The sequence below is a fragment of the Bactrocera neohumeralis genome, chromosome 6 (assembly GCF_024586455.1).
Source record: "Bactrocera neohumeralis isolate Rockhampton chromosome 6, APGP_CSIRO_Bneo_wtdbg2-racon-allhic-juicebox.fasta_v2, whole genome shotgun sequence".
Lineage (NCBI taxonomy): Eukaryota > Metazoa > Arthropoda > Insecta > Diptera > Tephritidae > Bactrocera > Bactrocera neohumeralis.
The window spans coordinates 28731719-28756653 of NC_065923.1; the positions used below are offsets into that span (position 1 = coordinate 28731719).

Here is a 24935-nt window from a genome sequence, read left to right on the forward strand (position 1 = left end):
TTAAGTCTGCCGTTATGCACAGCGCAGCAAGCCTCTGAACCCTTTTCATTGGCTTCCGGTAGCAGCTTGGACCGTGGATACCTTCGACTTTTGTTGCTTCTGTTAAGAAGAATTTAATTCAACTTGTTTCTTATAAATGTGGTCTTAAGACCGGGAGTACGTAATCTAATCCACCACTTTTCAGAACCAGAGCTGCGATTTTTGATACCCTGAGCTTCTGTTGCTCCTATATCAGATTTCTGTGAGTCCAATCGAACAGTCGAACGTTTTAGAACGATTCGCCTTTAAAAATGCACCATCTACTTACAATCTTGAAGCTCAACTGCATTATGCGTCGCATATTCACCAAGTTCGTATAAATTACAAAGTTCAATCTACTTATGTATGTACTGCTAGACTTGATTTGTTGTAAATATTTATGTTAATGCTTATGCGTCGCAGTGGCCAGCCGACGAGACTAAAGTCTGATTTGGTGTCAGTGAACCCAGAAATATTGGTACTGCCGACTGGCAGCGGGGACCTTAGTGCACCTAGCGTCTGCAACGCACCGCTGACACAGTTCCACATAAGTACATACATATGTCCATATGTATTTACAAGTAGAACTATTTATGTGTACTATATATATGTATGTATGTACATATATATATTACCTATATACATATGTATGTATACATATTTATATATTTTTTCGATTTAACCGATTGTAGGAATTAATTGCATTGAATGCGAACGGCGTAAATCGGAGTAAATTGTGGGTTTTCGCTGCTGTTGTTGTTGTCATTGCTGGTTTGTTGTTGTGCGGCGCACACTTCCAAAGGCGCCAAGTCGGACATGTTCAGCTTGTGCTGTGAACACGCATGTCATTTCTATGTCGCTTATGCAATTCGCTTGTGATGCCGCATCAGCACATTCTCGGCGGCGCAAATGGACAGACAGGCATAAGCCTGTGCAAAAATAGCAATATAACGGTACATTTATTGCGAAAACTAATAAAAATGTGTTTAGATAATTCTGATAAGCAAAGTGAATTGCAAAAAATTACACTTCACACACACACACGCAGTCGTATTGTCACTTATCGCGCGCATGTAATCACGCAATTTCGCATTGAAACGAACGCATTGCTAGTCAGCGAGCTGGCTTTCAATGTCAGCGGCGCGCGCCACTCAGCCGCCTCTGACAAATGCCGATAAGGCTGCTGCCGCTCGCACTGCCCCACTGATAGCAGGCGGTGGTAGGAGTGTTTGTGGGCGCCACACGAACTCTCCACCACGCGCCGCTTAGATGAAAGTCGAGTGTTGCCCGATTTGATAGGAAATACCCAGTAGAATTCTATTCATTATGTAGTTACAAATCACTCAAGTTTCGGCTGATATAGTGTCGTTTCGCAGCCATGGATCAGGTGCATTGCCGGCCAACGGCGTGTAATTTTATACACTGCATAGAAACTTGAAAGATTTCACAAAAAGAAGATAGTGCTTTCTTGTGCCATATCAGTGTCTTCTGCCCTCCTGCTGTTTTTCCATACACAGTATTAAGCAACCAAAAATCTGAAGCGCTTGTGCTGAATCGGGCAACTGAAGGTTGACTTTCCACCCCCAAGATTTGGTCTGATTGTTAACAAAGTGTAGGTGACGTCTACTACTACTTAAATAATAATAGTCCAAAACGAATTAATAGAATTTGGTTATCTAGATTTGCTATTGACTTTCAAAAGTCATGATTAACGATAAGTACACGATAAGTACACTTTCCAAATGAAGGAAGGAGTTGATAAAAGTGAGTTTGCCTGTTTGTTATTGGCTCAGAAAAGAACTAACTGCTGACTGTTTTTTTTTTACTAAGCGGTAACACTTCTTTTTCTTCATTGGCATAAGATCGTTGTGTTTTTTTTTCTACGGCATAGAGGTCTTCCTCGTCCGCTGCTTCCTTCGGCGTCTACTGCGTCTAATACTCTTAGAGCTGTAGTGTTTTCATCCACTCGAACGGCATGACCTGGCCTACTGACAAAATCCAGGTCTGTTGAGATTTGGTTAATCGCTGAATCTCGCCTGGTTAACAATGATCTCAGCTATTTTAGTCGCTGTATGAGATCTTATATTTCACAAAAGAATAAAGAAAATAAAGTTGTAACTGTCATACTTTCTTTCTACGACTACTATTTAAGCTTTCGATAGTCTGGATTCTAACAGCGAGTTGGAATTACAATAAAGAAGAGAGATTCGTTAGAGCAGATTAAATTCTATGTAAAACTCGGTAAATCTGCGACAGAGACGTTTGTTATGATCAAGCAGGCTTACCAAGATATTCCTTTAGCAAGATGTGGTTCGTTCAGGTGGCACCAGTCCTTTTTGCAGGGCCGGGAAGAGTTCGCTGATAAGAACCGTGCTGTGAGACCTGTGACTTCGACAAACACCGCCAATGTGACTCGTGTGTGCAAATTTTTGAACTCAGACGGTCGACTAAATTTAGTTGCCCAGACGGAGCACTTGAACATGCGCAAGGTGATCTGCGTGACGAGCTCAGTCGTGGGTCTGTAGGTTCATATAGGCAAACTTGTCTTCCTCCTCAGTATCTGAGATATCGACCTAAAGTCTTACACACGTTCTTTTCTCCCCAAGAAGCTGCTTATTTGTTGGAACCGCCGATATCGGACTACTGTATTATATATGTATGTGTGTATGTATGTATGAACCATCACAATAAAGTGCTTGCATGGAAAACTCTCTCATTTGAGGAGATATTTTCACGAAATTTCGCATGCGATATTTCCGAAAGCAATGTTGCAATTTCCGAAAAAATTATTCATATCGGATGACCATAACATACAGCTGTCATACAAGTTGATCGATCAAAATCAAGATAAAGTTCTCTTTATACCTTTTTATGCTGCAAGCAGTGCACTTGTGAGAGATATTATTGATTTAGTTAAATTTTGTTCATGTCTGCTCGTATGTGGAAGCCTCCAATCCTGTAGTGCCTTTCTTGCTGTGTGAAAATGAGACCTTGAAACGCTGCTGAAATCACCTTTCGGCGCTCTTCTTTCTTTATGCAACCTTTTAAGCACCTAACCTCAAAATCTAAGCTCAAACAAATGTGAATTGCAAACAAAATGGATTTTCCAGGCTTGTTCACTGCAAGAGTAATTTAAATTTGCTGGCCTAGTGTTTACACCTGACGTATGAAATCATTTCCGGAATGAGTTCAACACGTCATTTTGCCCCTCAATACTTGATATTCTCATTTTAATTGCTCGTTATAATATTGTAGGCGAATTTTCTGCTTAGTCATTGTGCCTTTACACCACAATAAGCAACTATTTTAGTAATATTTATAAACTAATATTTTTGTAGTAATGTAAACATACATACATATGTACTTATATACATGTGTATGTATATTTGCTTGTACGTCGTGAAAATATTTCCTGCACTCATTTCATTATTTTTACACAATTTTCCACAAAGTCTACATACACACACACCCACCTACATTTGTGCACGTCTCAATTGGCGTTGTCGGTCATTGGCATCGGCGTGCTGTGAAATGTCTTATTTGTTGTTGTTGTTGTTGCTTTTGCACCCATTTCAAGTTGTTTTGACGCGTCTAAAATGGTTACTTAATTTTCCGATAAGTGGCGTGAAAGCATTTTTCCCGCAGCTTAGCAGTGAATGCACGCAAATAAATGTCAATCTCTATAGAAATACATATGTATACTTATATGTATATACATATGTATGTATGTGAAATCGCCATACACAATTAATATTTGTTAATCACATTTGTTGATTTTGCCATCCACTCACTTGTTTATTTGCTTTTGAATTTGGGTGATAATTAGTCGATGTTAGCTGACGACTCACTCAACCGTGAACACTTGTATACACATACATACAAACAGGTAGGTGCATATATGTATGTATGTATGTGCATATATGGAAATATGTATGTCGTCACCTAAAATGCAAAATAACGTAACATCACTTTTCATAAGTTTACAGGGGCAGGTAAAACGATAGAAATCACTCACATTGAATCAAAATTTGAATTTTGGTTATTAAATCGTTGTATATTGGTTATAAACTGGTTATATATTGGTTAACATACACTCACAATGAATTTCGAGTTTTGGTTATAAACTGGTTATATATTGGTTATCATACGCTCACATTGAAGTTTGAGTTCTGGTTATAAACTGGTTATATATTGGTTATCATAAACTCACATTGAAGTTTGAGTTTTGGTTATAAAATGGTTACATATTGGTTATCATAAACTCATACTGAATTTTGAGTTTTGGTTATAAACTGGTTATATATTGGTTATCATACACTCACATTGAAGTTTTATATTGGTTATCATAAACTCACATTGAAGTTTGAGTTTTGGCTATAAACTGGTTACATATTGGTTATCATACACTCACATTGAAGTTTGAGTTTTGGTTATAAACTGGTTATATATTGGTTATTATATCCGATAGCGATTTTAATTTTTTTTTTTTGATGTTACGCTGTTTTGCATTTTAGGTGAAGATATTTATGTACATACAAACATACATATAGTATATGCAGATAGTTGAGTACAATGATTTTTATTTCACAATGTCTCGAAATGTTTCAGTAGTTTCAGCAGATACTCATAGATAAAGTCATACACACACATATATACATACATACATACATATGGCTAAATGTGTGCTTTTAGATTACACTTGCAAATATAGCTGCTGGGCCAGCGTGCAGCCCCCTCACTGTGCGCCCAATGTGCCATTTCCCGCGCTTCTGCGTTAAAAATTTATAAAAATTGCTAATCATCGCGCATTTACATATTACGTATATGTGTGCATGCGTGCTTGTGTGTTTGTGTACTTCAATATCGCCATTGTACTTGCTGCTATTTATATTCGCGTCTTTTGTTGGCATAATTTTAGACCTGCACGATTTAAAGGTTCATGACATAGATATTTGCTTAGCAATTCATATTGTTTGTCATTATTGTTGTTATTATTGTTATTGTTGCTATTATTGTTATTGCTATTGTCATTATTGCTCTTGCTATTACCATAGTATTTAAGCATGTATGTATGTATTTGTATATTTGCTCTGCGGCGATAATCTCGTTACTTTCATAAACTCTTCGTACGCCGGTGAGAGCAATGCCCACGGCAAGAGCAGCGCTTCATTTTATTATTGCGTCGTTGGATTAACCGTTAGCCGCGTTGACTGCGCTAATAAAAGCTAAAAATGACTTTTGGAAGATGGATTTCGTTGCTGAGATTTCGGAATACTCCACTCCAATGTTTATACATACTTATTTGCGTTGGTTTAGCTAAAGCTGCTCCTCGTGTGATAAGAAAGTGGGCGTGAGATAGCATGAACCACTTTCATTGAAGGCGTGAAGGTTAGAGTGATTAAAAGATACAGTTATTCAACCATAAAGGTGCTTTGAGAAGTTGTACCCAACTTTTGAATCACCATTGAAGTGGTCAAGCCTCAAGTCACATCGAAAGTGGATATTACAATAGAAAATGGCCGAATATAACCGCGAATTGTCTCTTAAATTATCCAAAATGGTTATATGTTGATACGTTTCTCCGTATATTGGGGAGTCCCACACTTATAAATTAGCCTTCAGTGGGATCTAGAAGTTCACGTGACCTCTGCCTATCCATTCTCTGATAATACTGTTCTAGGTAAAGGAAGCTTATCAACTCTAGGTATGCTCGTCCCCAGAAGTCCATTTATCCATATTCATTTAAAATCCGTAAAATATAAATATTTCAAATTATCCTCTAAGCTATGGTATTTGATTTCTGCTAGAGACCCGATTATCGCTTAAGTTTTAGAATTTTATTTTTCTTTCTTGGCGTAGAGCCAATAGGGCCGAGTTTACAAGATGCCAGTCGTTCTTCCGTTTCACTGTTTGGCATCAATTGGAGATTCCAAGTGTATCTAAGTCCTTCTCCACCTTGACTTTCTAACGGAGTGAAGGTCTTTCTCTGCTTCCCCCCGTGGGTACAGGCGTCGTATACGTTCAGAGCTGGAGTGTTTTCATCCATTTGGACGACATGACCTAACCAGCATGGCCGCTGTCTCTTAATTCGCTGAACTATGTCAATGCCGTCGTATATCTGGAACAGCTTATCGTTCCAACGACTGCGGTATTCGCCGTTGCCAATACGAAAAGGACCATAAACTTTCCGCAGAATCTTTTCATGAAAACTCGTAACGTCGACTCATCAGATGTTGTCATCGTATATGCCGCTGCATCATATAGCAGGACGAGGCTGATGAGAGAACTCGTCTTTGTTCGTCGAGAGAAAACTTTATTTCTCAAAGGCCTAAATTGCATACTGACATTTTACACTACTTCGATAGCATTCCAGATCAGTGATTTCTGGGCGGGATTGTGGACGAAGCCGGTGAAGACGATGTCGGGTAGTTTTTCACGAATGGATGGAGGATAGTAGGTGGAGTCTTCTGTGATGAGATTTCTGATTGCCAGACCACTGTAGCGTCTTTTAAAATGAGTTGGCTGCCATCAAGTTAGCAATAGATGTACTGCTCCGAAGTACACTTCTTTCAGCGTTTGAGCTCGCTGACTGTGTGCTCAAAACTAGTCAAGCAACAGGCTACTTCCATTTAACGCTTGCCCGGTCACAGCGGAATCACCAATTATAGCAAAGCCGATGAAGAGCAGCTGTTCAAGTGAGACTCATTGTTAGGATCAACCCTATAACCTAACGTAACCTCACCTATCTTCTTCCTAATTTCTTTTCTAGTATTAAGTATCGGTCGCTTTCCTGCTATTCAATTCAGTTACTAGTTTTTAACCAAATGAGAGCGTTTTAATTTTGTTCAGTTTCCCTACCGGGGAAAGCAGAGGAACAGGAAGACCTCAACTCCCTTGGAAAGATCAGGTGGAGAAGGACCTGGCTTCGCTTGGAATCTCCAATTGGCGCCACATTGCAAAAAGAAGAAACGACTCTTCTTTATTTATAGTAAGTCTCACAGTTACTTGACGGCCAAGGAAATCATTTTGTTATTACTCTTACAAATATCAAATCGCTCTATCTGAGCATAGTTGCTATTTCCGGCAACATTTCCCAAAAACTGGTAGACAATTCACCAATAAGTAAATAATAGTGTTTCCGTAAACTATTCCAATTTGAAATGATCATTAATTTATTTTGTTTTGGCAGCTCCACAGAGAAATAATTCATTATAAGTCACTTGACTCTTTTATCAGCGCTCACATCAGTTCATTCATCAAAAGCGGTGCACTAAATATAGACTCAAGTAGCTATTGATCAACTAAGCGCTTTAGCTTTGCGGTTATTATACATACATAAGTATGTATGTATATGTACATATAATGTATATTTTGATATATACATGCATACATCCGTTTGAAGGTTTTCGTAGTGTATTGATCGCGCCAAGAGAGTGACGAGTTAGGCAAGCAATTCAGGCCTGAATATTTACTAGTTAACTAACTAGTTGATATTAGTTAATTTTGTTAACTTTTAAACTTTTGAAAGTATTTCCTTGAATTCAGATCTATCAATAGTTTAATTGGATGACTAAATCTTCTTCATTTCCGATTTGTCATTTTGAACAATTTCATTACATTTTCTAAAAGGAGTCCCATTTCGAGGTTCCCAATGTTTTGAAAGAAAAAACACAGAAACTTCTAATTTAAACTTCTTAGGCATTTATTTTTTTTCAGCTTATCTCTTTCAAGTGTTGGCCGAGGCTGTGTCTCAGATGGTCCATCTGTTGAGTTCAATTTTCGATGACTCATTCAGGCATGACGACTGATAACTTTCCAATGACACGGGTGATGTTTTGTTCCAAGGCCTGGCTCGAAGCGGGATTGTACGCACAGATTTTAGACCTCACATATCCTCACAGGAAAATATCTAACGGTGTGATATCACCCGATCTTGGTGCCCCATCGACCGGTCCAAAACATGAAATTATCAGATCACCAAAGTGTTCTGACAGTAAATCCAGTGATTGATGCGATGTGTGGGAAGTGGCGACGTCTTGTTTAAACGCAATGCCGCCGAGGTACCGAGCTACAATTTCAGGCATCAAATAGTCGATTATCATGACGCGATAATGGTCGCCAGTGACGGTTACGTTCTCACCGGCATCATTTTTGAAGAAATTTGGACCGATGATTCCCCCGTATCACATACTATAGCAAACCGTTGTTTTTTCTGTATGAAATGGCAGGTCCTGAGTCCATTCAGGTTACTCTTCGTCCCAAATTTGAGTCAAAACGAATCATTCCAAATGCAATTTCAATTTTGCACATTTGATTAACAGACTACTCTTTACCTTTTATTTTATCTACTCTTAACAAGTAACATTTAATAATTATAAACTTTAATCTAATTCTTAATTTCGGCTGTTGAACTTAAAACTCTCTTGCCTTTTATGACTCGGCTAATTCCGCTCGTTCGCGGATTGCGCCCCTCGCGTCGGTTGGGCGGGAGGAGGGTAATCGTTGGGATTATTATTATTATTATTAATGCGGCAATTTTGCTTGTTTATATACCTTTTTAGGAAGAAAAGGGCCTCATCGCTGAACAAAATTTGTCTCGAAAACGTTGGAGCTTCTTTGAACTTTGCAACCTAATGATTTCAATATTCCAAAAACACGAAAACGGTGTCTCAACGATAACTTGTGGCTTATCGTCACTCCCAAAAAAAAAAACAACTTCATTGTTAACGTATACATTTAATGAAAAGTAAGCTTCATCGCTGAACAAAATGTTCTTTTGAAAATCGGGATCGGTGGGCAACACGTTTTTGGCCCATCAACGGCGTCCATTACATAGCGTTATTGGAGCGTTTGAAGAACGAAGTCATCGAAAAACGAACATAGTTGAAGAATAAGAAAGTGATTTTTCACCAAGACAATGCTCGCACTTTCGCATCCTCTTCATTCTCCAAATCTGACCGGCAACGACTACTTTCTGTTCACAGATCTCAAAGTAATGTCGTTGGAAAGAAATCTTCGTCGATTAATGATATGGTCGTCGAAACTGAGGCCTATTTTGAAACAAAAGTCAAAACGTACTACAAAAATGAAGTGCTTAAAATGGCGTCGAAAAGTTGGAAGGTCGCTATAACCAGTGTATCAGCCTTGAATTGAACTATGATTTATATAAAAAAACGAATTTTGCCAAAAAAATGTGTTCTAGGCCGAGGACCTTGACTTGTTATATCTTAAGGATCGGGGAACTAAGTTTCGATGTCAAAACATACTTTAGATGACACTGGAATATATTTATACCCTGAACAGAGTATATTAAGTTTGTCACGAAGTTTGTAATACTTAGAAGTAAGCGCCGGAGGCTCTATAAAGTATATATATTAATGATCAGTATGTTGAGCTGAGTCGATTTAGCCATGTCCGTCTGTCTGTCCGTATACGCCTGTGTGCATATGTACGAACTAGTCCCTCAGTTTATAAGATATCGTTTTGAAATTTTGTAAACGTCATTTTCTCTTCAAGAAGCTGCTCATTTGTTGAAACTGGCGATATCGGCGATATCCACTATAGCATATAGCTGCCATACAAACTGAACGATCGGAATCAAGTGCTTGTATGGAAAACTTTCACATTTGTCAATGTATCTTCACGAAATTTAGTATGAGTTATTGTTTATAGAAATAATGTAATATCCGAAGAAATTGTTCAGATCGGTTAACTATAGCATATAGCTGCCATATAAATTGAAGACATAGTTACTACTCGTAAAAGAAATGCACCTGTAAAGGGTATATTAGCTTCGGCGCAGCTGTTTTTTTTTTTACTATTTCTTCCAAGCTGATTAATTGAGCATTTTTTATTAAAAACAAATTTAAAAAAATATTTAATTTTCAACTTAAGACTAAAAAGCTTTAAAATTGAAAAAACAATATAACAAAGGTATAACTGTAAAACTTCAGAAAACAATTTCAGCTTTTAAGAAATTACAAACCAAATTATTACTAAAAAAGAAAAACGCAAAATAATTTATCTCACTTTGTTGTTGTTATAACACATTTGCCATTGAAAGCGATGAAAGCAGAGAGCAAACACCTCTTGACGCTGCTTACTATATACATACTTACATACTTACACGTACCGCAAGTACGCAAGCAAAAATCAAAACAAAAGCACAAAACATACACACACACAAACACAAAAATGAATATTTACTATTTTAATTGTTGGGCACTTCATTCATAACGACGCCATAGAACGGTGTAATGAGAATTGCGAACTGCGTACATACATACATACATACATACATACATACATACATACATACATACATACATACATACATACATACATACATACATTACGTACTTATGTCGATATGTCTATACGTAAGCAGGTGACTTTATGTAAGTATGCGTGTGTGTGTGTGTGTGCCGTTCTTGCCGACATGCGGGTGATTTGCCTGTGCTGCTGACGTTGGTTAATAATCCGGCTCATAAATTGAAGGGCCGCTGCGCCGTAGCGGCAGCCTGATAAAGCCACAAGCGCCATAAAACACACGTATGCATATGTATATATGTACATATATATATGTATGTATGTATGTACATATGTACATGAATAAACATATGTATATTTTACATGTTTGTATGTACTTGTTTAAAAAACAAAAAACAGAAAAACAACTAAAATCACATGTAAATATAGACGCCTAGCTATTTACATACATAAGTACGTTACGTTACGTAGCGTTTCTTACAAACTTAACGACGTAGTAAGCACAATTGTAATACGTGCATGTATGTGTATGTGTGTGTGTATCTTCGCATTTACCACTTAATTTCGGTACTTTGTAGGCGTCGCACTATCATTCGCTCATTATATACACACACACACACACACATACATACAAATTTGCTTTACGTTACATGCCTTTACAACTACGTAGTAGATATGCTGTAATTCAATCGTAAATGGCGTCCTCATTCATTACTGATTAGTGATTACTATTGATTATTGATTGCATTGTGTGTGCGCTTGTCTCGGCTGTCTCGGCCGCCGCCTGATTGTGGGCATTGAAAGTGCCAAGTCTAGTGCAAATAGCAATTAGAGAAGCAGAGCTAACATGCAACACACACACTCGCACGCACACAAATAAACGAAAACTCGGCGTTTTAGACGAAAATGTGAAAATGCGCACTTAACTTTTGGCTGAGCGCCGCAGTCCAGTCCAGTCTCGAGTACTGCAATTTTTGCTTAGTTAATCTCCGTTTTTTCTAAATAAGTTGATTCCACTGTACGTCGTTCGCATGTACTTATAATTTGTGTGCATTGCAATTGTCAGATGCTTTTTTTGTACAGTTATATTTAGACTCACGCCATATTATCACGAGCGCTTATTTGACAGCTCACACATAATCGCGGCGTGTTTATTTGGCAATTAACGCAGGTGATTTTGAGTATCTCAAGTTAAATACGTGGGTGGGTATGTGAGTACAAGCATAATAATTGAGACGATATAAATATAGTATATGCGTTCATTGAGATATCTCATACTCCGCACGTTATTTGAGTTATAAATTCCAGCAGAATAACGAATATAATATCGGCTATGTGAGGCTGGTATTTGGTTGCTTTCATTTCAGTTTCTTTAAGACCTAACAAATTTTTCTAAGATATATAGCTTACAGTATAGCCGATATACATACATACATATAAATATGTATATACTCATACATATGTATGTACTTTTATGTGTATCCTCGGAAAGTATGCACCATATAAAGTATTGACACTGTGGAGCGTAACTTCTAAGAAGGCCTGAAAGAGACCATCCGCCACAACGCACAGCAAGTGGATTTGGCATTGGTCGACATAATCGCCCAGCAGAGTCGCTAATTCAAGTAACTAGGAATGGGTACCCCGTTTACTCGTGGTCTAATGAATAATGTAGATCCTCAGAGATGGCATAGGGAGACGCTATTGAATATTGCTGTTGTGGAGCAGAATATCGAAGAAGATCCAAATGAGCCCATCGGCCATGGCGCACAAGTGGATTTCTGTCCATGCACTTTAAGAAGATTTTGCAGAAGGATTTTGGTTCGCGGCTTTACAAAATCCAAATCGTGCAAGAATTGAAGTCGAACAACACAAGAGATGGCCACCGATCCCGATTTTCGCATTTTTTTTTCCAGTGACGAAGCCCACTTTTAGTTGATTAAATACGTTAAAAACGGAATTATTGTATTTGAAGTATTGACAAGCCACTTTGTTGAGACACCGTTACATCCACAAAAAGTCACTTGGTGTGCTCTATGGGCAGAGTGAATCATTGGTTCATATTCTTGCGAAAATAAACCCTGTCCATGATATTACATTCGATGGGGTATGCTTTTGAGCCATGATTAAAGACTTTCTCATGCCTGATTTGGAGGATGTTGATGTGGACGACCTTTGGTTCCAACTATACGACACTACATGGCTTACTGCAAACGAAACAATCAATTTATTGAAGTAAACTTTTCGTGAGCGCATTATCTCGCTTCGTATGCCTGTAGCTTTCAAGATCGTTCTACTCGTATTAATCACCGCTGGATAATTTTTTGTATGGCTATGTCAAGTCGCTTATCTACGCAGAGATGCCCGAGTCGATTAGCGCCTGGAAGAACATATTCGGCGGATTATTGCTGGCTAAAAGTAATCGATGTTGTGACATTAGTTGAGGGACTTCGAATAGTCCTGCAAAATGGTGGTGAATATCATCCGATGACTTTCTGAATTTTTGGACAAAATCATTATTAACCATAGATTTGTTCTTTTACTGTACTCTGTTCACCAAACCAGGTTTTGTTTTCAGATTGAAGGAGGGACAGAGCTTTCAGCATTATGTGGAAAATGAGACTACTATAATAGAAAACTACATCACATCTACTCCTTTCAGAGTGAGTCTTTGTTATCTCTTTTTTATTAGCAAAAGGTTGTCGATATTTTTTTTGAAGCCTGGTAGTTTTTGGTAATGTTAAAATTAGCTCTTCGTCCTGAGAGAAAAAAGTTTTCAAGTTTTTCCAAGTTTTATTTCTGTATTCGGAGCAAATGGTCCAACTATTATACTAACGATATCGAGATCTTCGCCATTGCCATTAAGGTTATTTTTATATGTATAATGGAAGGTGGTCATTTTCGAAGCTTTTCTCGAATATTTCTGCCCATTTATAGCTTATCATAGGTATTGCAAAACATATGTTCAGTCTTTCAAGTTTTAACATTGATGTTGGCGCAGATTCGGTTTCTCTAACGTGGAACATTTCCAGAAACAGGAATTAATATACGCTTCAGTATCTGATTTCTTTTAGGCAAATAACAGTTTTTCAAAATATGTATTGAAAACATATGAATAAAACGTCGATTTCAAAGAGTTAACTCGTCTTAAGTCTTGTTTCTTGAAACACCACTCTCATCTAACCTCACTTAATATCTGTCTACTAAGTCTCTACGTCTAAGCAGTTTCATTTATTGCCATGAAACCAACAAAGTAATAGCTTCTTCCTACCATAACAGTTTTTTCTCGAAGAGCTTCTGTTAGACATCTTTATCTACATAATATACAATATATAGCCTTAGTTCCAACGGTCTTAAGTGTTAAAATCATAATAACACTTCCCGCATTATGCCATAAATACGAGTAAATATTTATGAATTTCTATACAAAGTCCTCGTACACGCACGCGTTTTATAGAAGATTACTAGAAAGACCGATGTTTACTTGGCGCTCTAGGTCTATTTGTTACTCGCTTACTTTTATCATAACCGTAGCGTCGACTCTGTCGAGCTTTGCTCACAGTCAACGACCGGAAAAGGTTAATTTTGTGTGTTCGTATTTACGTGCGATTAAAAGAATATAAATCAAGCGATTATCAATTTTGAAATTTTTGCCATTGGAATGCAAACTATAAATAACAAATTTGTACTTTTCGATATTTTTATGCCATGGCAAGTGCATAGATAAGGAGTATAGACATTTGTCGGTCAAGGTTTATTTGCGTCGACGTCCTCGTGGCGAATTAAGCGAAGTAAACAATTAGAAAATGTTTGCCATTTGCACGGAAATTGAATTTGACATTGAGGCAGCTGAAAGGAATTAGTGCCACACGCAAAAAGTATTTTGTTTACACGGAGTTAAAATATTTAGCTTAGAGGAGTTTAGACTGCTTAGAAAGTGGTAAAATTAATTAGGCTGTTTTCCAAGGTAGTTAGACAGTATTAGTTATCAGCTTTCGCAGAATTTCAGCAGTTTTCCGAGGGTACGTTCTTTTTCAATATATAGACACATTAGCCTAGGTACATTTCTTTGTTGTTTGCTGGGGGATGGTGGAGAAAATGCCTTTCACTACATCAGAGCTGTCGTCGCAGCAACGGTATGTGCCACTTGGATGACTTCTGCAAAATTGCGAAATTGCCTGCGGCGTGTTGGATTTCTACCCGGAAGGTTTTACGCTTAGGTAATTCAAAGTTTTTTGTGTCCTTAGAATATCCTTAGTCGTTTGCATGCTTATTGCAAGAGGAATGTGCTTGTTCGTCAGCAATAGTAACTCAGATTTTTCTGTAGCGAGCTGGATGTTATGTGAGTCCAGGCATATTTACGTCCGAATCATGACCTGATTCAGCTTTCTTTGGGCTTCCTCCGTGTCTCGGGCTGTGATTACTGCTGCTATGTCATCCGCGTAGCCGAATCAATAAGATTAGTTTGGCATTCAAGTTTTAGTATTTCGCCATAACAAATGTTACACAGGTCTGGGCCTAAAATGGACCCGTGTACTGCTCCTGACGTAACTTATATTTGTCGTTGTCCCTCTCTAGTCTGGTACAGCAGTTTCCTGTTACTCAGATAGCTCCGGACCACGACTTGAGGTAATCGGGTATTTTAAATTTTTTTCTAAAGCGTCGATCATGTCTGTCCTTCTCGCGCTATTGAAGCCGTTTTGAACGTTTAAAGTCGTCAACAGAGCTATTCACTTGTATTTGGGGCATCTACACTGTGCGACTTCTACACTTTCAATGAAGCTTCGGATAGCGTGTAGAGTAGACCTTCTAGGTCTAAAGCCGTGCTGTATGAGGGAGAGTCCACCAGCTTAATTGATAGCTTCTTCTAGTTTAAATTTAAGTAGTCTTTCATAGAGCTTTGTCGACCGTTTTTTCCGCTAATTCAGACTACTGTCGTGCTGGAATCTGTACAGATAGCTTCTAAGGCTAGTTAGGTGGAAATCCAGGTCCACATGTCGTCTGTCGATCCAAGAATGGATATCCGGTATGAGTCCGGTATGAGTAGGTCCACCGTCCTTTGAGTTCTTTTGGCTCCTGATAATTTGTACACTCGCTCGTATTCGTCACCCTGGATGTCAATGGGCATCTGGCTATTACATCGCTTGAAATTGTTCGGAAATCACTGATAACTCTTAGTGCCGTCAGCCTGTGGACTGTGTTTATTTGTCTGGCATATGCTATGATGCCTAGCGCCTGGATCCATATTGGAGCCGCTTATAATACAACCGATCTCATTACCTTTGCGAGTAAGAAACGCCGGCTGTAACGCACACAGCCTTTATTTGCCATCATTCTTGATAAGGCATTCAGGATTTTATTCGCTTTACCTGCAGAGTATTCTAGGTGGTCCTTAAATTTGAGCCTTAAGTCTACTATTACTCCCAAATAGTTTAGGTGTGGCTGTGAATGAATCTGGCACTCCCCTATGGTGAGAGAAATACTTTCCACCATTTTTCTTGTACTTATAAGCAAGACTTCTGTCTTTTGCCCTGCGTGTGCAACTAGTTTAATAGCTTTCGGTTGGTGTCTCCTTAGTACCCCATCATACATTATGTTCCATAAAAGGGGACCTAGTACCGAGCCTTGTGGTACTCCACTCGAGATAAAGTAACTCTTGGTGCCTTCATCTGTATCGAATAAAAGTCGCCTGTTTTGTCGACCGTGCATAGTGGGCGGTATGCTGATGGTAAGCTGGGATCCCCTTTTCTCTTGCTGATTCGTTGTTTCTTCCAAATTTCAGAAATATTCCAGCTTCGAGGCCAACGTTGTACATATCTAGGAATATTGCGGGCTGTTCTGCTGCGATTGTTTTTCGCATGTCTGCTGAGTTCCGACCGAACCGGGCGATCTGTTAGTTTTGAGGTTGCGAGCGGCCAGTTTCAGTTCCTAGAGGGTGAGGCTATGTACATAGTGGAAGGCAAATTAAGTTGCAATGGGAAGTGAAATTGGTTAATCAATGCCTTTTAGGTAATCGAATCACTCATTTAGGTCCTCTGTTCCACATACTAATGCGTTTTTAACAGTTTTACTTCTTCAAATTAGTTAGGTGTGCTTTTATGATTTTTGTACCACCCTGTGCGCATGACTTTTCTATTATTATAATAGAAATTATATTTTTTTCGTCGTAATTCCCCACTGTTGCAAAATTATTACTCAACAGCAGCCATAACAATGTTTCCGCTTAATTATCTAGTAGCAAATTTGTTGCTAAATTACTTCATTACCCCCAATTATGAGTAATAATCATATTCATAACACGCCAAAAGCATGTCTCAGATAAAAATCGATAATTAGCGATTATATAGCAATAAATATTCCGCAGTACGCTTTCAAGTTACACGAAAACAAATAAAATTATTAACGAAACAATTGGAAAACTAACATTTATATGACGATAGAACCTTGTGATAGCATCAAGAATACCGTAAATGAGAATGTTTGGATCCATTGAAACAGCATTTGACATAATTTACCGCTGCACAAAGCATTTAAAATGGCACATGCAACAGTTATGAACTTCCGAAATGTGGGATAACAATCTAAGGAATGATATACATTGGTATAGCACAGAAGAGCGATTTTGGTATAAATAAGCTGCTAACGGTAAGCGAATGAGTAGTTCCTGAAATCTGTTTTTACCTGACGACTGAAAATGAAGAGCAATTTCGGCATATTTTTGGCGGTACTGGTGCTGCTGGTGAGTGGGAGATATTTAAATAAAATAAATAATAAAAAATTTATATAAATGAAAAAAATAAATTTCAAATTTACAAAAATATAAACCTTCTAATAAAATAATTTGAAAAAAAATAACATACCAAGAACTAATAATGGAAAAATAGTAAGAAACCTTTTGTTAAATTAAAATATGTATGTGCTTACGAGTGAAACAACAAACAACTAGAAAAAATTTTAACCTCAAAAGCTTTTCTAAAAATGTTTTCGAATTTTTTAAATTTTTATTATTTTCAATTTTTTTATTTAATATTTATTGAATTTATTTTCGAAATTGAAATTAATAAATATTGAAAAAATTCGAAAACATATTCACACAAAATCATAAAAGGAAAATTTCAAAACGCAATTGTATAAAATTTCATAAATTTTAACACATTTTTTTTTATTTCAAAAGCTAATTTTGAAGTTAAAAAAAAATTAAGTTAATTATAAAATAAATTCAATTAAAAATCAAATTAATTTAATTAATATTCTAATTTCAAAATATTGAAAAAATGCAAAAATAATTTTAACAAAAAATGTAAATCGAAAATTCAAATCTGTACAAGTATTTAGGATAAATAATTACGATTTTATTATTTAATAAATTCGAAAAAAATTAAATACACCAAATATAAATTTCAAAATTAATTTTTTTTAAATTAAACAATTTAAAAGAAATCAAAATTTAATTTGAACAAAAAATGAAATTAAAATAAATAAAAAAATAAATCGAGAACACAAAAAAATAAGGAATTGCATCAAAAATAATGCAAAAAAATGTGAAATAATATGCTTAAATATATGACGTAATAAAAATTTTAAAAATTAAAATTAATTAAAGTAATTAAAAAAGTAAATAATAAAAGTTTTAATACTTAATAAATTAAAAACAAAAAATTAATATAAAAAACAAATATTTCGAAATTCAAAATATTAAAATAAAACTTAAAAAAAACTAATAAAAATTTTGATTATAAAAAAAAATTAAATACACCTAATACAAATTTCAAATTTCAAAAGGTTAAACAAACTGAAGAAAAAAATTAATGCAAATTTTGATAACTAAAAATGTCGGAAGAAATAAATTAATTTAATAAAAAATTTAAAATTGCAATTATTGAAAGAGTTCAAAAAAATTAATAATAATTTTAATTTTTAATAAATTTTGATAATTATAGGGACAAAAATAAAAAACACACAGAAGAATTTCAAAATTCAAAATATTGAAGAAAAAACTTAAAAAAATGTATTAAAAAATTTGATAATAAATAATTTCGGTAAAAAATTAAATTCATTTAAGAAAAATTTTAAGATTGAAATTTTTAAAACAAAATTTAATTTAATTTTGTAAATTTAAGTAATCAAAATTTGTAAATTCAATTACTGAAAGAACTTACAAAAATAATCAAAATTTTAGTAATTAATAAATTTGGGAAAAAATATAATTCAGGTAATAAAAAATTAAAAAATCACGTTATTGAAATAAATTAAAAAATATAATTCAAATTTTAAATATTTATTTAATTTGAAAAAACACAATAAATATACATACTAAGCATTTTAAAATTCGTACTGTTAAAAAAAAATTCAATATTAAATATTTTCGGAAAAAATGTATATTCATATAATAAAAATTTAAAAATTCAAATTAATGAAAACCCTTTGTAAAGTGTATAAAATAGAAATCACAATTTTTTTAATTTATACACTTCCGTTAAATCAATAGCAATTTTTTAAACTCTGAGCCAAGTCTGTTTTCTAAATCAAAACAAATCCCATCAATAATAATCAAGTTGATAAATAAACATTTGAAAAATTTTTCCAAACAATTTTGAAATATTTTCTAAAATTTTCAAAATACTATTTACCAAAAATTTTCAAAATATTTTCTAAACAAATTTAAAATATTTTCCACAAAATTTAAAATAAAATATTTTAAAATCTCTAAACATGTTGGGAATTTTGCTTAAGAAATTGAAATTTCCAAAAATTAAAATTTTAAAAATAATCTTTAAAATTTTTTCCACAAAAAAATAAATATTTTTTTCAAAAAATGTTAAATAACTTTTCAGAAATTTTCAAATAATGTTGAAATTTTTTCCAAAAGTTTTCAAAATATTTTCCGAACAAATAAAAAATTAAATTTAGAAACAATTCCAGCAATTTTGAGAATTTGATTAAAAAATTTAAATTTCCAAAAATTCAAATTATAAAAATAAAAATTTATTTTTTTTTTTTTTGGAAGAAATTCCAATACTTTACAAAAACGTTTTCAAAATATTTTCCAAAAATTAACTATATATTTTCCAAACAAATCGCAAACAACGTCCATAAAAATTCACATACATTTTTTAAAAATTTCTATAGTTTTGAGAATTTTGGTTACGATAATCCATTTAAGGCAGCTGGTCTTCATAGAACTTCCTAATTCGCCAGATCCATGTAAATTAGAAGGTCAAGCGCTGACTTATTTTTATTTCGAACTACTAACCGCAATTCAAAAGATAAATAACGAATTTCAGCTAAATAACTTTACTATCAGCAAATCAAATGGAAGAAAACCTAAACTACTGCTTATCAGTAGGCCATCATAAAAATGCATAAAGAACAAAAAAACTATTTCATATTTTATTCAACTTCCTAGGCGATCAGCTGTGCAAACGCCCAAGGTGGCGGCGGCGGTGCTGGTGGTGAGGCCGGCGCCGGGGCGAGCGCTGGCATGAGCATAGGCGCGGGCGCGAAAGGCGGCGCAGGCGGTGGTGCCGATGGCGAAGGTGGCGCTGATGGCGGCGCCGGTTTCGGTGCGGGTTTCAGTTTCGGTGCTGGTGCCGGCGGTAAGGGTGGCGCCGGTGCAGGTGGGCGCTAACCACGGAAACTTACACCTGGAAATACTGATTGTTGTACATAGATAAATGCAAATGTAAATAAATGTGTGTAGCAAATCCGGAAAGTGTCTTTTTTTTCTAACGTGGCAGTCCAACATTTCGCGTGTGATTTTAAAAGTCGATTTCCGCTCTGTCATACTCAAGGCGGACACGCGCAACTGACCCAGTTGCATGGTCTCAATAATTGTCTGTGTGTATGTTTATTTGTATAGCGGCGGCATGGCGTCAATTACCGTTTGAAAAATGCGTAAGGCGAGCGCGCGAATCGGATGAGTAAGAAACATATTTGATGGCCTCATAAAAGTTATTGCCTCGTTACGAACGCAACGTGCTTATATTCATTAAATTTGTATATGTACATATGTTTGTATTATATATGTAAGTATGTTTGTATGTCAGAGAAACGAGCGTGTCTAAAGTCAGAGGCTCGACAACGTGAACGTGAGCTTATTCGCAACGCTTCTTATCAGGCGCGTGGTGTCTACTTACTGTTATCTTAGCACCAAACACCTGCTTTTGTTTTTCTTTTGACATTGTTGCTTTCGGTAATACGATCACTTTGTCGCCTGTGAAATCCCTCCGCTGCGGAAACAAATAATAATAAATTCTTTAAGCTAAATTATAATGCACTTAAAAGCTGGTCACATGCATTGAGTCAACGCAAGAAAATATTATTGCGACCAAGAAGTTATTAGTGGAGTAACAGACATCATCAATTTTTTTTTGAGATCTATTGACATATTCGATATCTTCGGTACTTAGCAGAGTAGAAGACACCATCGGTTGGTCCCGTTTTCTTTAGAGATCCATTGGTATATTCGGTACCTCGAATCTCGCATCTTTTTCAGAATGTATGAAATTGTTTGCAAATCTGTCCACCGGCTGATGTTTGTTTGACTTTTCTCTACCTCTGTATTTTTCGATATCTTCCTTTTTCTCACGCCTTTTCTCCACTATGTTCCTCTCTCTGACTGTCCCTGGTTTCCTCTTTTAATGATAGTCAACCTATTTCTACAGCAAAAGCGAACGAGATCACTTTGACTTTTGTAGTCGATACATACTGTACAACTTAACCTCAAAAATGTGCTCCATTTTCTTATGACTCTACTACTTTAGGTGATTAGAACAATGGAAGATCCGGGAATAGAAAATACTCGCAAAACTATGGAATCTTCGCTCGCTTAGATTTTATACCGGAACAAAAATCTTTGGGTATTTTCTCTGCTATCATACTTGTGCGGGTATTATGAGCTTTAAGAAGCCACTGGAGGAGCTGTCTACTGCCGGAAGCTATTCAGCTTCAGTCTTTGTAAATACTGCGGTGCTTTCAAGCCGAGGCTTCCGCTTTTGGAGTAGTGACAATTCACTCCGACCGCGGAGTCATTAGCTGCGGCACATATTTGGAATATTTTACACCAGTCGTTGCTCCTTCTCGCTGAACAAGTGCAGCCAGGTCTTTCTCCACCTTGTTTCCAACGGAATATCTACCCCTTCTTCTGATTTTCACGGCGGGCACTGCGTCGAATACTCTCAGAGCTAGAGTGTTTTCAGCTGTCAGTCACCGTAGTAGCTGTCACTTAATTCGCTGAACTATGTTAATGTCGTCGAGTATCTCGTATAGTTTCATGCCTCTGCACCATATAGAAGAACGTGGATGATGAGTGCTTGTAAAATTTTGTCCTTGTTCGTAGAGAGAGGTCTTTGTGGAGGTCCCTGAGCAGGGATGTTTCGCCTTCTGACTTTAGCTCGCCTTCAAACAAAGTTTTTTGGCTACCCAAAGGTTACTTAGTCTAAGAGCGGAAGTCATTAGCTGTTTGAGCAATTATAAAAGAAGTTTCTGGCCACTCCTAAGTGAATGGCGCTAAGAGAACTGTCTTCACTTGCGTGAATTTCTGCACATGACTCCTTCCTCCACATCAATAATAATGCAATAATAATGCAATGAAAAGAGAGTTGAGAAGTGTCTTCGTCACGTCGACATTTATAATACACACAAAGCTCCTAGTCCAAAAATAACGAATGGATCTGCGTTAAAGTGCTTTCTGCGATCTTCTAACCTCTTTTGAAGCCTAAGATGTCGAGTTTCATAGTTGAATCTATGGCATTTCTGTTATCCTGTGAGTCAACATTAAAAGCTCTGTTTCTACATGTTTTCTGTAGTTAAGTGTTAAAGATCGATCTTTTATACACTACAATATTTTGGGTGTGTGTCTCTGCTTCAATTCTGTCGGTTTGTGTCCCAACTACATTCGACAAATTCGCTCTGCTCTCATATAATGCACCGCCCTGCGGCGTCACTGAAAATCATAAATTTGCAACGCGTGCACTTTGTCACACATTGTGTTGAAATAAAATCTAACCAAAGCATTTATGGGCTCTTCATTTCAATGATATGTGTAAACAGAAAAGTCAATACGGCGCACGAGCGTTTCACACTCGCGGAACGCGACGATTTCAAAGTTTATTCTGAGATTCCGTCGAATCAATAAATAAACTGACTGCAAGTACTTGTATGCGACAACAAAAGAGAACAAAAAGTGTAGAGAATAATAAAAAAATAACAAAAATGTATGAAATAATGTTGGTCAGTCCATAAGAACGGTAACGCGTTCGAGGCGAAAGATACGCGCAAGAGCGTGTGTGGGCGCCGTGCGACGGGGCGTATGAGGTACGTGCATAAGTATACGAGTCGGGCTATATAATTATATGTACATATGTATGTACACATGTATGTATGTTTATTGCAATATAATAATATTTTCATGAACTTGAACCGCAATGGCTCTGATCACGTGCAGGTGGGCTAACATAAGGCGTCGTTCGTCCGTCCGAGGTATTAAAAGCTATGCGCCAACTCATTTGATTGTTTTTTGTTTTTGTTTTGCACGCGTTGTTTTTGTTGTCGCTATTTTATGCCATAAACGAATAGTTATCTGCAAAAATAAACAACAACAAATAGTTGGCAATTTTAAGCGTTTGCGCTGGCGGTAAGCGCATTTAAAAGCTGGCGTAAGGTGCCTGTGTGATGCATGCCGCCCTTACTTTGCTTTGTTTTTGTTTTTGTTATTGTTGGTATCGCTTTTTCGTGCTGTGACCAAAATATTTATTTATTTATATCGCTCATGTGACGCTGATTGATTTACAGACAACTGTAAAATTGTGAAATTTCGCACATACAAAGGTATTTATGGCTTTGTGCGTGTGTGTGTGTGTGTCGACCAGCCGTTGGCGCCAGTTATTCACAATCAGTTTGGGGAAATACGACTTTCAAGGACTTTTTCGTTGAGTATTTTTGGTTTATGACAATGTCTGGCAGCCCAAACAATTGTTAATTGAGAACTTTTTAGAGCGTATTTCACAAGAAGAGGCGTGGAGAGTAAAGCAGTTAACTCATCAGCTAATCAATATATTAATAAGCTATGCATACCGGCCATTGATGACTATTTTTCAACACAAAGAGCTACACATACATACATATACATATGTATGTATATGTATGTCTATTTTGATGACGAACTAATTTGAAATATTTCATTGTATTCTACTGTGAGCAAAAAATAGTAAGACTTTTTTCACAATTATAAATTGTTAATTTATTCTTCAAAATCTAAGTCGTCTCCCTCAAATTAATCCACAGCGGACTCGCTCGTTCGATTTCGACAATATTTAGTACCTGAAAATCTTCTTATAAGCCTATGTTACAGTGCGAAAATCACCGAATATTTGGACTCCATTATCTATGGTTGACTTTTGACCGAAAATAGCGGTCAATGTGTGAGATATACAATTGAAATTCAGATAGAATCCTTTACTGACAATAATAATGCTGTTTGTCGGAAATGAATTGAATCGGACCAATACTTCCATAAGTCTTAATATACCTAATATTTATAAAGATTTTTGAACTTCCAAGTGGCTTTATGCCGCATACATATGTATGTATATCGGAAAATATTTGAGTTAGCTCAGTAAAAATTAGAGAGCATATTTTACTCATAACATTGTATCTTTATGCCTAAAATGGATGCAATTGGGCGAGAGCTTGGCTTATCCCCCATATAGCTAATATCAGAATATTCGAATATCCGGCTTACTTTCTTCCATATAATTATTGGTGATTATATGTGTGTACCTTAATGAAATCCGCGGAACATTTTTTTTAGAATATGGCATTATAATAGTTAATAGATAAAATTGGGAGTATAAAATGTTCGGTTGCACCCGAACTTAGCCGAAACGACGCATAATACTCAAATAGTGCTCTCTTTTGACAGCTTGGCCGGTCGGAAGAAATTTTAAATGCATCACATCTCGGTAATCGAAGAAAACTGTCAACATAACCGTGATTTTTGATCTGCCTTAACGTGGTTTTTCGACTTCGGCTCACCTTTGCTACGCTGTTCGACCGATTGATCGTCTGTTTCCGTGTCGTACACATAGATCCAAGACTCATCGCTAGCAATAATACGTTTTATGGCACCATAGTAGTCGGAAAGCATTGTTTCACAGACGTTAACGCGACGCTGTTTTTCGAAAAAATTGAGTGATCAATGGTGCTCTCATATTTCTTAGGCCCAAACGACTTTGCAAAATGATTTCGATCTAGCGATAACACCCGTAAAATTTCTCGATTTATCGCACCATAGTTCCTTTAGACGTCGGATGTTGAAACATTTGCCCTCGAATAATTTATACAATCAAAAACACTTATCACCGAAGGCTTTGCCAACATTCTGAACATTTCTTCAGCAGAAATTGGTTTCCGCACTCAAAATTTAATAGAATTTCTTTGTTGAAAATTTTCAGTGACAGTCATACCAATCTAGAAAAAAAAATATTTCGACGAATGGGTTTTCACAAGAAATTGAAATTAAAAAGTATTACTGTTTTTTGCCCACGGTAGTACTTATGTATATGTATATGTATATGTACATATGTATGTATGTAACTGTAACGCTAAATATACTTACATATGTATGTATGTATGTAAGTCCGTCCAAC

At 36.3% G+C, this 24935-nt stretch overlaps 1 protein-coding gene across 1 annotated transcript; it reads left to right on the plus strand.

Moving 5' to 3' along the window:
- Nucleotides 1-16943: 16943 nt before the first annotated feature.
- On the plus strand, nucleotides 16944-19999 carry LOC126762928 (uncharacterized). Its single transcript, XM_050479979.1, has 2 exons — nucleotides 16944-17026; nucleotides 19694-19999. Exons 1-2 carry the CDS (start codon nucleotides 16982-16984, stop codon nucleotides 19913-19915), a joined length of 267 nt encoding a protein of 88 aa, XP_050335936.1. The 5' UTR covers nucleotides 16944-16981; the 3' UTR covers nucleotides 19916-19999.
- Nucleotides 20000-24935: the final 4936 nt, after the last annotated feature.

What these genes read in the sequence shown, in the direction of transcription:
- LOC126762928 (XM_050479979.1), top strand. Translation starts at nt 16,982, where the DNA reads ATGAAGAGCAATTTCGGCATATTTTTGGCGGTACTGGTGCTGCTG. An exon ending in TGGCGGTACTGGTGCTGCTG is followed by an intron (nt 17,027 to 19,693) that starts GTGAGTGGGAGA and finishes TCAACTTCCTAG; the next exon opens with GCGATCAGCTGTGCAAACGC.